The sequence below is a fragment of the Elephantulus edwardii genome, unplaced genomic scaffold (assembly GCF_000299155.1).
Source record: "Elephantulus edwardii isolate Elephantulus edwardi_28Jun2011 unplaced genomic scaffold, EleEdw1.0 scaffold00208, whole genome shotgun sequence".
In the NCBI taxonomy this organism is placed as follows: Eukaryota; Metazoa; Chordata; class Mammalia; order Macroscelidea; family Macroscelididae; genus Elephantulus; species Elephantulus edwardii.
In genome coordinates this window covers 4797953-4809697 of record NW_006399958.1, presented here as the reverse complement: position 1 = coordinate 4809697, position 11745 = coordinate 4797953, and the positions used below count along the sequence as shown (strand labels likewise).

The window sequence follows — 11745 nt, the reverse complement described above, 5'->3', positions numbered from 1 at the left end:
ATTGTACAGAAATTAACAGCCATATTGGTCTAGAAATGTTAAATTTTTTTCCCATTTATACAGGGGTAACGCACTGTATTAAATATGTAAGGTCTTATCTACATGGGTTTGATTACAGAAACTAATAAAGTATTCTCTAAATAAAAAAAAATTTTAAAAAAAAGAAACTTTCAGCAGATGTGTCAGGTGGAAGTAGTCAAGCAGGAGATCACTGCCACGTTGGAGATGATGCACCGCATTGCACAGGCCACCCAGATCGACGGTGAAGCCATCCTTTTTCATGTCCTCATGGACTTCCTTGCCAATTGCACTGGACTGATGGAAGTTTACAAAAATACCTCCGAGACTGTAAATCTCATTATAGAAGTTTTTGTTGAAGTTGCAGATGAACAAACATGCTATCTAGGAGAGCCCAAAGCTATGAACTTACAGGAAGGCTTGGCTTACTTTGTTGCAAGTATATTCTAACAATAATTTAGGCTGGCAATGAATACATGTTACAACCGAGGAAGAGCAAGAAGCCCTGCTTCTCATAATGGATCAGTTTACTAATCTCCCATCCAAAAAGTTTATAGATTTTAGCGATACAGATGACGTGTTTAGCAAGCAAATGTGTATCAGCAGCTGATGCTGTTTTATATGGAGTCAACCTCATTCTTCACTTTATGTCACAAGATTTTTTGAAGTTTCCACAACCCTTTCTAATTAATGTTGTTGCTGTTGTTAAGTGCCGTCGAGTTGCAGCCGACTCATAGTGACCCTATGAACGAAAGTCCTGGACAATTCCTGTATAACTTTCATCCTTTCTCTAGGTTCATAGGGTTTCCAGAGGCAAGCTATTGTGGAAGTGGATGCCACTCCTGCTTCCAAGCTTGTTTTAATCGGGGAGCTTCACCAAACACTGTCCGCCCTGGGTAACAGTATTCGGCTTCACAGCAAGCTCGAGTTACCTCTGTACAGCAAGTGGACATACCAGGGTTACACAACCTTGGGCTAATTAATACTACAAATTAATCATATTTATATGTGAGATATTTCCTGAGAAAATACCACAGCTCCTTAAAGATCTGTGTAAAAGTCTGATGTGCTCCCTTTAACTAGGAATGACCTCCATGAGTTCAGAGGTGTGTCAGCTCTGCCTGGAGGCCCTGACGCCCTTAGCTGAACAGTGCAAAACACATGAAACAGATTCACCACTTTTTGTAGCAGTGAGGCACTTTCTTAAGCTCTTTTTTGACATGCTGGTTTTGCAAGAGCACAGTACCGAGATGACGACTGCAGCGGGTGAAGCCTGCTACACGTTGGTGTGCCTCCATCAGGCTGAATACTCTGAACTGGCTGAAACATTGCTGGCCAGTCAGCAAGACCCCAGGATGTACCGACCACTAGCTGATGCCTTCAACAAGCTCACTGCAAGCAGCAGGCCTTCCACACTGGACCGGAAGCAGAAGACGGCCTTCCTTAGAAGATTAGAAGAATTAATGGCAACTGTTGGTGGCCTTCTTTGTGTAAAATAAATAACTTAAAAAAAAATAATCCCCAAACTGTAATTCAAACAAGACTGCCTGTTAATTCTGTGAAGTACTTGATGGATTCGCTTCTTCTGAGTTGGCATCACAACTCCCTAGCCATAGGACACCAGAGGTCCTCTGATAGCCTATCCCAGACTAACTGTTGTCGTTAAGTGCCCTTGAGTCGCAGGCGACTCATAGCGACCCTATGAAGGAGAGTCCTCGATGCTCCCAGACCAATTAGGAAACAAAATTAGGGAACCAGTGAAAAATCACCTGGAACAGTGCAGGAATCCAAATATTAAGTTATATGATAAACCATACGCTTGATCAGGAATTGAAAGAAACACAAAATAGAAGCTGGAATTCCTCTTATGACAGATCACAAGAAATGAGCTGCTGCTTCCCGCAGACAAGAGGCAGCGTGGTCCCCCTGTAGAAGGAGCATTAAAAGTCTATACTTAGGGGAGCTCTGGTGGCCTAGTGGCAAGGAGCTGCAACTACAATCCCAGAGGCGCACGGTTCGAATCCACCAGATGCTCTGCCGGGGAAGGAGGGACAATCTCCTCCTGTACCAGTCAGATCTGATTTGACGGTACACGCACAGAAAAGTAATAAAATAAAATAAAAAATTAAAAAAACAAAAACAATGTTTTTAAAAAAAGTCTACACTTATGAACTACTTCCTTCCTGAGCTAGAAGGTTGACAAGTGGGAAAAATTCGGCTTCACTTACAAAAGAATTCTCTGTATCATTTACTTCCTGGTGATTCTCAATAAAAATATAGAGAGGCGTGGCTTGAGGCAGCTGCAGTTTTTCAAGCTGTTCACCCCCTGCATCATACTCTGTTGTTTTTTTTTTCAGTCTTGGTGTCCCCATCCTTGGTTTACAACAGAACAGGAGATCCTGTCCAACATGACCAGAAAAGAGGTTAATACAATTCCCATTAAACGCAGAACTAAAACCACACACCACACTGGAATATACTTCTATCTCTGTTTTAGTGTAAAGCATTCGTATTCAGATAGCAGAACTGAAGCCTTAATTAAACAGACTATGAGCTCCATTCCTCTTGACCAGTTTTCAATAGCAATCCCACCTGAATCCCTTCAACTTAAGATCCTTCCCCTGACTTTGTCCTGTTTCAAAAGGAATTTCAAAAGGTCTTCACCCTGCTCCCCCTTTTCTTTTACGGTGGGAATGTGGCAAGCCAAATTTGTAAGCAGGGACTGAGTGACGCACAGAGCAAACCTGATTTCTTCATGACTAATCACAAGGAATGAAGCCTTCCTTGCAGACAAGAAGATCCCACCCTTAACTCCCCACAGACAGAGTGTGAAAGCTTGTGCACTGTAAATCACTCTGTTCCTGAGATAAGAATGTCAGCAGATAAAAATATAGCTTTATTAGTAAAGAATTGTTTCCTGTGATTTAATTCCTAACATTTCTAAATAAAAGCTCTGAGAGGTTTGGGCTTGGGGCTGCAGTCTTTGAGCTGTTAGGCCCTGCTTATTCTTTGGTGTCCCTGTCTCTTTCTTCATCCTGGTCAACAACATGGGAATATACAAGGTTGAAACCAAAGTGACTGCATCTTACTGATTCCCTGGCCATCCTTGAATAGGTGACTCTGTGCAAGCATTTTGCAATAAAGAGTCAATCACCTGGTTAATGTAGAGTTGACACAGTAACTAGGGAAGACAGCAAGAGGGTTGATTCCTTTGAGCTGTGGCGCTGGAAAAAAGGACTGAATATACCATGGACTACTAAGAAAACGAACAGGTTTGTCTGGGAGAGGGATAAACCAGGCTGCTCCTTGGAGACAAGGATTCTGAAGCTTCCTCTGACATACTATGGACATGTTACAAAGAGGGACCAATCCCTGGAGAGGGACATCATGCTTGGGAGGGTGGAGGGACAGCACAGGAGAGGAAGGCCCTCTATGAGGTGGATTGATTCAGTGACTGGGGTAATGGGGGCGGGTGTGTCGTAGTGCGATTGACACAGGACTGAGCAGAGTTTAGGGCTGTTGTACACAGGGTCGCTATGAGTCACAGGCGACTCGACAGCACATAACAGCTCCAACTCCTCTCTCTCTCCGGGGCTGATGCTACATTAAGCTTCAGCCTGCTTTCAGCCAGGTGTCATTCTAAATAAAGCGTAGCTGCCACCCACGCACTTGGCTAATGCTGCTTCCAGACCTTTCGACTCTCTTTTTCCCTTTTGTAGAGCCCGCCAGCGACCTTTCTGGTTATTTTGAACTGCAATTGTTACTGGTGTTTTCTTCTCCCTCCAACAATCTGTCACAAGGAGAGTGCTCCCCAGAGACCCTGAACCAGGTATACCAGGTAGACCTTGACCCAGGTATACTAGGAGACCCTGACCCTGGTATACCACCTGGGTGTCCTGAACCCCTGTCCCACCCCAAAAGCACCGCCACCCCGAGACCCCGCCCAGGGTCTCCCTGACCCCTGCGACACGTCTACGCACCCCCTCACTCACCCTCCTCCAGCTTCACGAAGGGAACAGAACGAACCCACACTGACCTGTTTACGGGGTTTGTGGAAGAGGCGCTGGACTACGTGGAGCTCATCACATGGAACTGTCAACTCCCAACTGTCACGTGCCTGCGCCATGGCTGCATCCACACATGCGCAATACCGCAAACAATGAAATGCATTCAACCCCAAAAAACCCCTGACTCAAAAAACCTACTGACTCTCGGCGAGCCAGAGAACAAGAGCAGAATCCTTTCAAAAGCTGTAATCTTTATGGATGCCAACAGCTACATCTTGGGTGTGTGTGTGTGTGTGTGTGTGTGTGTGTGTGAGGAATCAGTGCTTCAACCACGGTGCCACCAGGCTCCTGGGTTAGCTCATAAATAATAAAAGAGGATTCTTGTTGACCCAGGGGTTAAGGGCTTGGGTAGGGCCATGATGCTTTCAAAACACTACGTGATGACTAAGAAGGGAATGCCTGGGCTCAGGGAAGAGAGACCCCTGCCCAATAGTGTCAATTCCTCTTCTCCGTCACAAAAAACGCAGTTTTTTATGACTAGCTGCTCTCCCAGGTCATGTTCTAATTACTTTCCAAAGCTGTCAAGTAGAATTGAGTTAATGAAATTTTGGGAAGAAACAGTCCTGTAAGTTTGATCATTTTCTCACTCCTAATACCCTTGAACCTAAATGCCATGTATCAGTTATCTCATGTTTATTTCACCCAATGTGGACATTTCATCCTGGGACTAGACAGGCAAGAGTGTCAAGACGCCGTTCACTGGTTCGATCCCAGGTTTCGGTACAAAAAAAAAGATGCCGTTCAATTACAGTTCGACTTCATGCTGTGTCCAAGGGCACATACATTTTTTTATTAGACGCCACTCTTTTCCTCAGCTCAAGGAAGCAGAACCAGGAACAATGGAAATGCAGGATAAGTTTTCCTTCACAAAGCAATAGGATCAATAGTATACTGTTTAATACAACCTTCTCAACGATTCTGAGCTGTACAACGTATTGTAGACTATCTGGTCTTACCTGGTTTTGTTAATCTTTCACACTTCTGTATGCATCCTCAACAAAAATGACCCATCTCCCTCCAATTCTGTATTGCCCCTACCTTTTCACACATTTCTTAAGTGCTTTTACATATAAAGCAATATTCTAATTAAGGATGCTATTCTGTCTTTAAAAACAATAGTATTACTTTACTATGATTTTTTTAATTCATAGTCTTTTAAATTCATATGAAGTTTAAATTAGTAATGTTTTATTTCGGTATTAACTCAAATGTTCATCTCATAGGTACAACTGAACAGCTGATGTGCACGTGTTTCTATTAGCATCATCTTATGTCTTGGTATTAAAACTGATTACACAGCGTGGCTCTATCCTGCTTTTCCAGATTCTACACTGGACGCTGAAGGCACTGCCATGGTCACTTGATTCGTCAAGTTTCTCTGTTGCGTCAATTCTGTTTGCTCCACTGGGTTTAGTCTATCTAGTAACAGGCTGTCCCACAGTGTATGTTCCAATCAGTTAGTAGCCCCCTATTCTCTGCTAGCCTAGTCACTACCTTTCCCTTCTCCCACATCCCTTCTCTTCTTCCCCTTCTGAACTGTTAAAATATCTTCTATTTGCTAAGTGTAGCAGCCATCTTGAGCATATCTCAGTTCTTTCCCAGTTGATCCTCCCTGTGCTGATCTCAGAACGCTCACTGCCCCTTCTATTCCTGTTCTCTCCCTGTTACCCGCCCCTCAGTTACTACTCTCGCATTTTCAGAGGAGCCGTCTCACACAGTATTTGTCCTTTTGTGACGGAGCTATTTCATTCAGCATAATGCCCTCACTTTAATGTGAATTAAACTTAGAAGCAGAGGCAAAAGTCTGTCCACTTTCCTGACGGCCATCCGCCACCTCGTTTTCCTGAGATCTTTCACGGACAATGGGCTCTTGCTTCATCTGGAAGTCTTTCTGACATTTCACGCTCTGAAAGGGTTTCTCCTCTGTGAAGTTTCCACTGTCTGTTGAGACCTGACTGCCGGGCATACGATCATCCACAATAACGACGCGGAAAGGAAGTCTTTCCTGTGGGAAATCTTGGATGTGGTAGGAGGCGTGACTGTGGTTGAAGTCTGGCCCAAACTGACTGCCAGTATAGTGCTGCGTCCTAGGATGAGATCTCTGATGACGAGTCAGATGCCCCTCGTTGATGAAGCCTCTTCCACACTCACCGCACACAAAGGGTTTCTCTCCAGTATGAATTCGCTGGTGAATGACGAGATACCCCTTATAGAGGAAGCTTTTGCCACACTCGCCACATACACAGGGTTTCTCTCCTATGTGGGTCCGCTGATGAATGACGAAATTTCCCTTATGCATGAAGCCTTTACCACACTCACCGCATATCCTCACCTTCTCTCCAGTATGCGTTCGCTCGTGACAGATCAGATTTCCCTTCGTGACGAAGCCTTTACCACACTCACCGCATACAAAGGGTTTCTCTCCAGTGTGGATTCGCTTGTGGATACTGAGATTGCCCTTTTGGTTGAAGCCCTTTCCACACTCGGTGCACACGTAGGGTTTCTCCCCAGTGTGAGTTCGCTGATGGACTGTGAGGTCTCGCTTCCTGATGAAGGCTTTCCCACACTCACCACACTTATAGGGCTTCTCGCCAGTATGAGTTCGGTGATGAAAAATGAGCTCTGTCTTGAGGATGAAGCCTTTACCGCACTCATCGCATTTATATGGCTTCTCCCCGGTGTGGATTCGCTGATGGAGAGTGAGGTGACAATTCCTGATGAAGCCTTTCCCACATTCCTCACATTTGTAGGGTTTCTCCCCACTGTGAATACGCTGATGGACAGTGAGGTCTGTCTTCTGGATGAAGCCTTTACCGCATTGGCCGCATTTATGAGGCTTCTCCGCCGCGTGGATTCGCTGATGGGTAGTGAGGTGATTCTTGGCGATGAATCCTTTCCCACACTCCGTGCACACGTAGGGTTTCTCCCCAGTGTGAGTTCGCTGGTGAATGATGAGATTTACCTTACTGATGAAGTCTTTCCCACACTCACTGCAGACAAAGGGTTTCTCTCCAGTGTGTGTTCGCTGGTGGGTGATGAGGTTTCCTTTGTGGCTGAAGCACTTCCCACACTCAGCACACACACAGGGCTTCTCTCCAGTGTGGGTTCGCTGGTGGGCAGTGAGCTTAGTCTTCAGGATGAAGCCCTTCCGACATATGCCGCATTTATAGGGCTTCTCCCCGGTGTGAGTTCGTAGATGGACGGTGAGGTCGTTCTTGGTGATGAAGCCTTTCCCACACTCCCTGCACACGTAGGGTCTCTCTCCAGTGTGGATTCGCTGATGGATAGTGAGAGAGGACTTCTGGGTGAAGCCTTTCCCACAGACCCCACATACATGGGGCTTCTTCATTTTGTGACTTTTCTGACTTCTCTGGACTCGGGCCTCAGTGCTCTGGGATTTCTGACTTTCAGAGAAGGCCATTTCGATACAAACTTGATCACAATCACGGTGGAGCAAGGTTTTCTGATTTCCATTCAGCTCAGAGAAGTTCTTGACATGACTGCTGCTTCTCTGATGGACTGCTGGTAAAGATAAACCTGGTTTCATTGTTTTTTCAGGTAATTCGAACACAACATGGTTTTCCATGAAATGAAATTCCGTTTTGTGCTTATGGGCATTAAGGTCTTTGTGTTCCAGTCTGGGTAATCGTCTTTCATCAGACAGGAGCCCAAGCAGATGATCGTCGGTGTTTTGGACTTCTATGAGAAAACAGAATATAATGAATCGTTCCAGCATTATGAAAGAAAGTGGTCTGATTTGGAATTTTTAAAAAAATTTATTAATTTTAATGAACATTTACAGAAATGTTGGATTTCCATTCATGCATTGTTTCATTTTTCTCCTTGCCCACCCTTCCCCCTCCCCAGGATTTTTAATGAAGTCCTTTGGCTTTGAGAGTAAATAAAACATCATGCTTACTGTTACTTGCAAGATGATAAAAACAAAATATAAACAATAAAGGCGATTAGTGAGGGACTAAGGAAGGAGGCTGGGGGGAGGACAGTCTGTAGTGAGTCAGGTTTCTAAATCAAAGGTGGCGTGTCTCTGGCAGTTTGAAGTCGCCATTCTGACAGATGAAGGAAGTTGACAATCTCTTCCTGTGCAATTTACGGCCTTGAAAAACCTGCTGGCGAGTCAGCTTTGGGCAGGTTCACACTCAATGGCAATGAGACAAGTAGAATGAGACGAGAATATGTGCAATGAATCCCCATAGGTTTGGATGCTTCTACGATGATACAACCCTGCTTGCTGAAACTGAGGAGGACCTGAAGCACTTGCAATATCGATGGAGGCTCAATGTCAAGAAGACAAAGATTCTCACCACTGGGCAGATGGGCAGCATCATAATGGACTGTGAAGAGATTGAGATTGTTCACAGTTTTGGTTTGCTTGGATCCACAGTCAACAGTCTTGGCACCCACTGCCAGGAAATTAAAAGGCGTATTACGATGGGAAAATCTGCTGTTAGGGACCTCTCCAAAGTACTGAAGAGCAGTGGTGTCACTCTGGAAACTAAGGTGCACCTAATACAGGCTATGGTCTTTGCAATCACTTGCTAGGCATCAGAGAGCTGGACAATGACTAGGGAGGACAGAAGGAGAAGTGACGGCTTTGAAGAAGAGTATTGAATATACCATGGACTGCTAGGAAAATGAACAGGTTAGTCCTAGAGAGGGTGAACCTGGGCTGCTCCTCGGAGGCAAGGATTCTGAAGCTTCGCCTGACATACTTTGTACATGCTGCAAGGAGGAATCAGTCCTTGGAGAGGAACCCCATGCTTGGGAGGCTGGAGGGACAGAGCAGGAGAGGAAGGCCCTCTATGAGGAGGATTGATTCAATGACTGGGGTAACGGGGGCAGGTGTGTCAGAGAGGGTAAAATTGGCACAGGATAGGGTAGAGTTTAGGGCTTTTGTACATAGGATTGCTATGAGTCGCAGGCGACTTGATGGCACATAACAACAACAACAAAAGTAAGTCATGTAAAACACGCACAAAATGTAAAACAGAAGTTGTTGGGGGGCAGGGGGAGAGGGCTGGGCAGGTAGAGAAGTGCAGCAATGAATGAATGGAAATCCAAATTCTCTGTAAATGTTCATTAAAATTATTTTTAAAAAGTCATAAAATTAAAAATAATACTATTAAAAAAACAAAACCAGAAGTTGTTGTTGTCTATAGAAAAAATACCCAAGAACAGAAGTTGTTGTCTTTGGAAAAAATAACAAAGAGGCTGCATGGCCTCCAAGTCTCATATGATGAAGGACAGACTGGTTTACTTCCTGAATCCTTCCTAGAAGACAGAGATAACACCAGGCAAGGCTAGGGATGTGAAGAATGGAAAATTTAAAAATTGACAGAAAACAACTGTTACACACGCACAGTAAAGGTTTTGGAGAAATGCAAATGCTTTCACTTCTATAGGAGGGACTGCAGTGTATTTTCACAAATATCCTGTGAGGATACTGTGCTGGGTATCGCTGTGATGCTGGAAGCCAAGCCACAGAGGATCATCCACGGTGGACAGGTATCACGGGGCTCCCAGAGTCAGAAAACCAAGAAGCCGGAGTTAGTGGGTTATTTATTTCCAGTTAGAGAAAAATCCTGCTATAAATAGGAACCCCACCAAAAATGGCAAGCCAAGGCACACCTTCAGGACAGCAGCAGAATACTGTCTGATGATAGTGTCAGAAAATGAAACCCCTGGGTTGAGAGACACTCAGTAAATGGCTGCGGAAGTTCAAGTCAGTGACTGCCTCCTAAAGGTACAGAAGATTTCAACGACGTGAAGGGATGATGCTTGGCTACGGCTGCTATCGTGCTGTGAAGCCGACCCTTCAGTGGGTTCCATGTGATGGGGTGGTATGTTCATCTAATAGATATAAGACTTACATATAAAAAGAGTGGGGGATGATAGGGTGGTATTATTAATAAGTTCAGAATTCTCTCTATAGGTATCAGTTATAAAACTGTAGTTCTTTTTCTTCAGCCTGCAAAGCTAGTTGCTTAGCCTCTGAATTCTCTGTTTCCTGTCTTTAGTCATGTAGAGTAGTTTGATCTGTTTATCAGAAGAGGAAATGCATGTATGCTAGATGCTGGTGAAGCTGGTTCTCCCGTCATATGTAAACTGTGTCTTAATCCACCTGTTTACCAGGAGGAGAACTGGGGCCTTCCTGAATTACTGATACATAGATGGGGACTGTCCTTTTCAGGTGCAGAAGTCACCTTTTTTACTAACAAAAGTGCACTGTTAAATGAGCTGGAGTTTCACCCTAGTATATAAGGCCATGACCACTCCCAGACACGGAGGCAGTCTTTGAGGCCGGGACCCAACCCACTGTCCTCCACAGATCTGTAATAAGGTACATTTATGGATATTGCATTTTGTGTGTCTTACTGGCGAGTGACTACGGAAAGAACCCCTTGCGTTCAGTTAACACATGGGCTGCAAATCGCATAGGTGGAAAGGGCCCAAATTTCTCCCACCGAGCAGCTGGCAGATTTGAACCGCATGCCTTCAGGTTGACGACACAACTCCTTACCCACGGGGCCACCGGAGTTCCATGGATAATGCTTTGGGCAAGTGTAATTGCTACACAGCCCCAATGGTATAAGAAGAAACAGCGGCAAAGATCTAGCAATGACCACAAAATCTAAGTCAAACGGTGAATAAACTGGAAAGCATGAAGACCCACAGAGTAGGAATCACTGAGATGAAAAGGGCCAGGATGGGAAGCCAAGTTTCATACCAAGTATTATATGAAAAACCATATGCTTGTTCCGGAATTGAAAGAATGACAAATTTATAAGTTAGGATTCCTCTTGTGACAGATCACAGAAAATGAGCTGTTCCCTGCAGACAAGAGACAGCTAGGGCCCCCCTACAGAGGGAGTGTTACTACCTGTGAAATATTTCCTTCCTGAGCTAAAGCAGTAGGCTGAAAAAAGAGAAGAATTCGGCTTCATTTACAAGAGAATTCGTTTTATGACTTGCTTCCCCTGATTACCAATGAACACTCAGAGAGGCATGGCTTGACGCACTTCAGTCTAGAACTGCTGGCTCCCTGTTTTATGCTCTCTGCTCTATCTCGTTCCTGGCTGTCTGTCTCATTATTAATAAGTATAAAAATACTTGACTCTCAGTCTACAACAGGCCAGCAGGGAAGCTTTGAAATGTACCCTCGCAGAGTCTATGTGGAGAATAAAAAATTAAAAAGAAGAAACGGAAGATTTTTACCAACTTTCAGGTCTGAAATGGACTGAAAGGGCAATCAAGATGCATTTACACCTAGTAGCATCAGGATTGGTGGAAGAATCAGGAACGACCTGCGTTATGCAGATGACGCAGCCCTGCTTGCTGAAACTGAGGAGGACCTGAAGCGCTTGCTGCAGAAGATCAAGGACTACAGCCTCCTATATGGACTGAAGCTCAACATCAAGAAAACAAAGATTCTCACCATGGGCCAATTGGCAGCATCAGTATGGATGGTGAAGAGATTGAGATAGTTAACCGTTTGAATTTACTTGGCTCCACAGTCAATACTCTTGGTAACAGCAGCCAGGAAATCAAGAGACGAATTGCATTGGGAAAGTCAGCTGTGAGGGACCTCTCAAGAGTACTGAAGAGCAACGATGTCAGGCTGGAGACTAAGGTGTGCCTGATC

General features: G+C 44.7%; 1 protein-coding gene and 2 pseudogenes across 1 annotated transcript; 2 read left to right on the top strand and 1 right to left on the bottom strand.

Moving 5' to 3' along the window:
- Window positions 1–1517, top strand: part of LOC102852568 — a 2724-nt pseudogene extending 1207 nt beyond the window's left edge.
- The window catches only part of LOC102853270, a 246556-nt pseudogene that overhangs the window by 14111 nt on the left and 220700 nt on the right, over window positions 1–11745 (top strand).
- On the bottom strand, window positions 5854–7506 carry LOC102852165 (zinc finger protein 268-like). Its single transcript, XM_006897324.1, has 2 exons — window positions 7288–7506; window positions 5854–7209 (listed from the first exon to the last, which is right to left on the bottom strand). Exons 1-2 carry the CDS (start codon window positions 7504–7506, stop codon window positions 5854–5856), a joined length of 1575 nt encoding a protein of 524 aa, XP_006897386.1.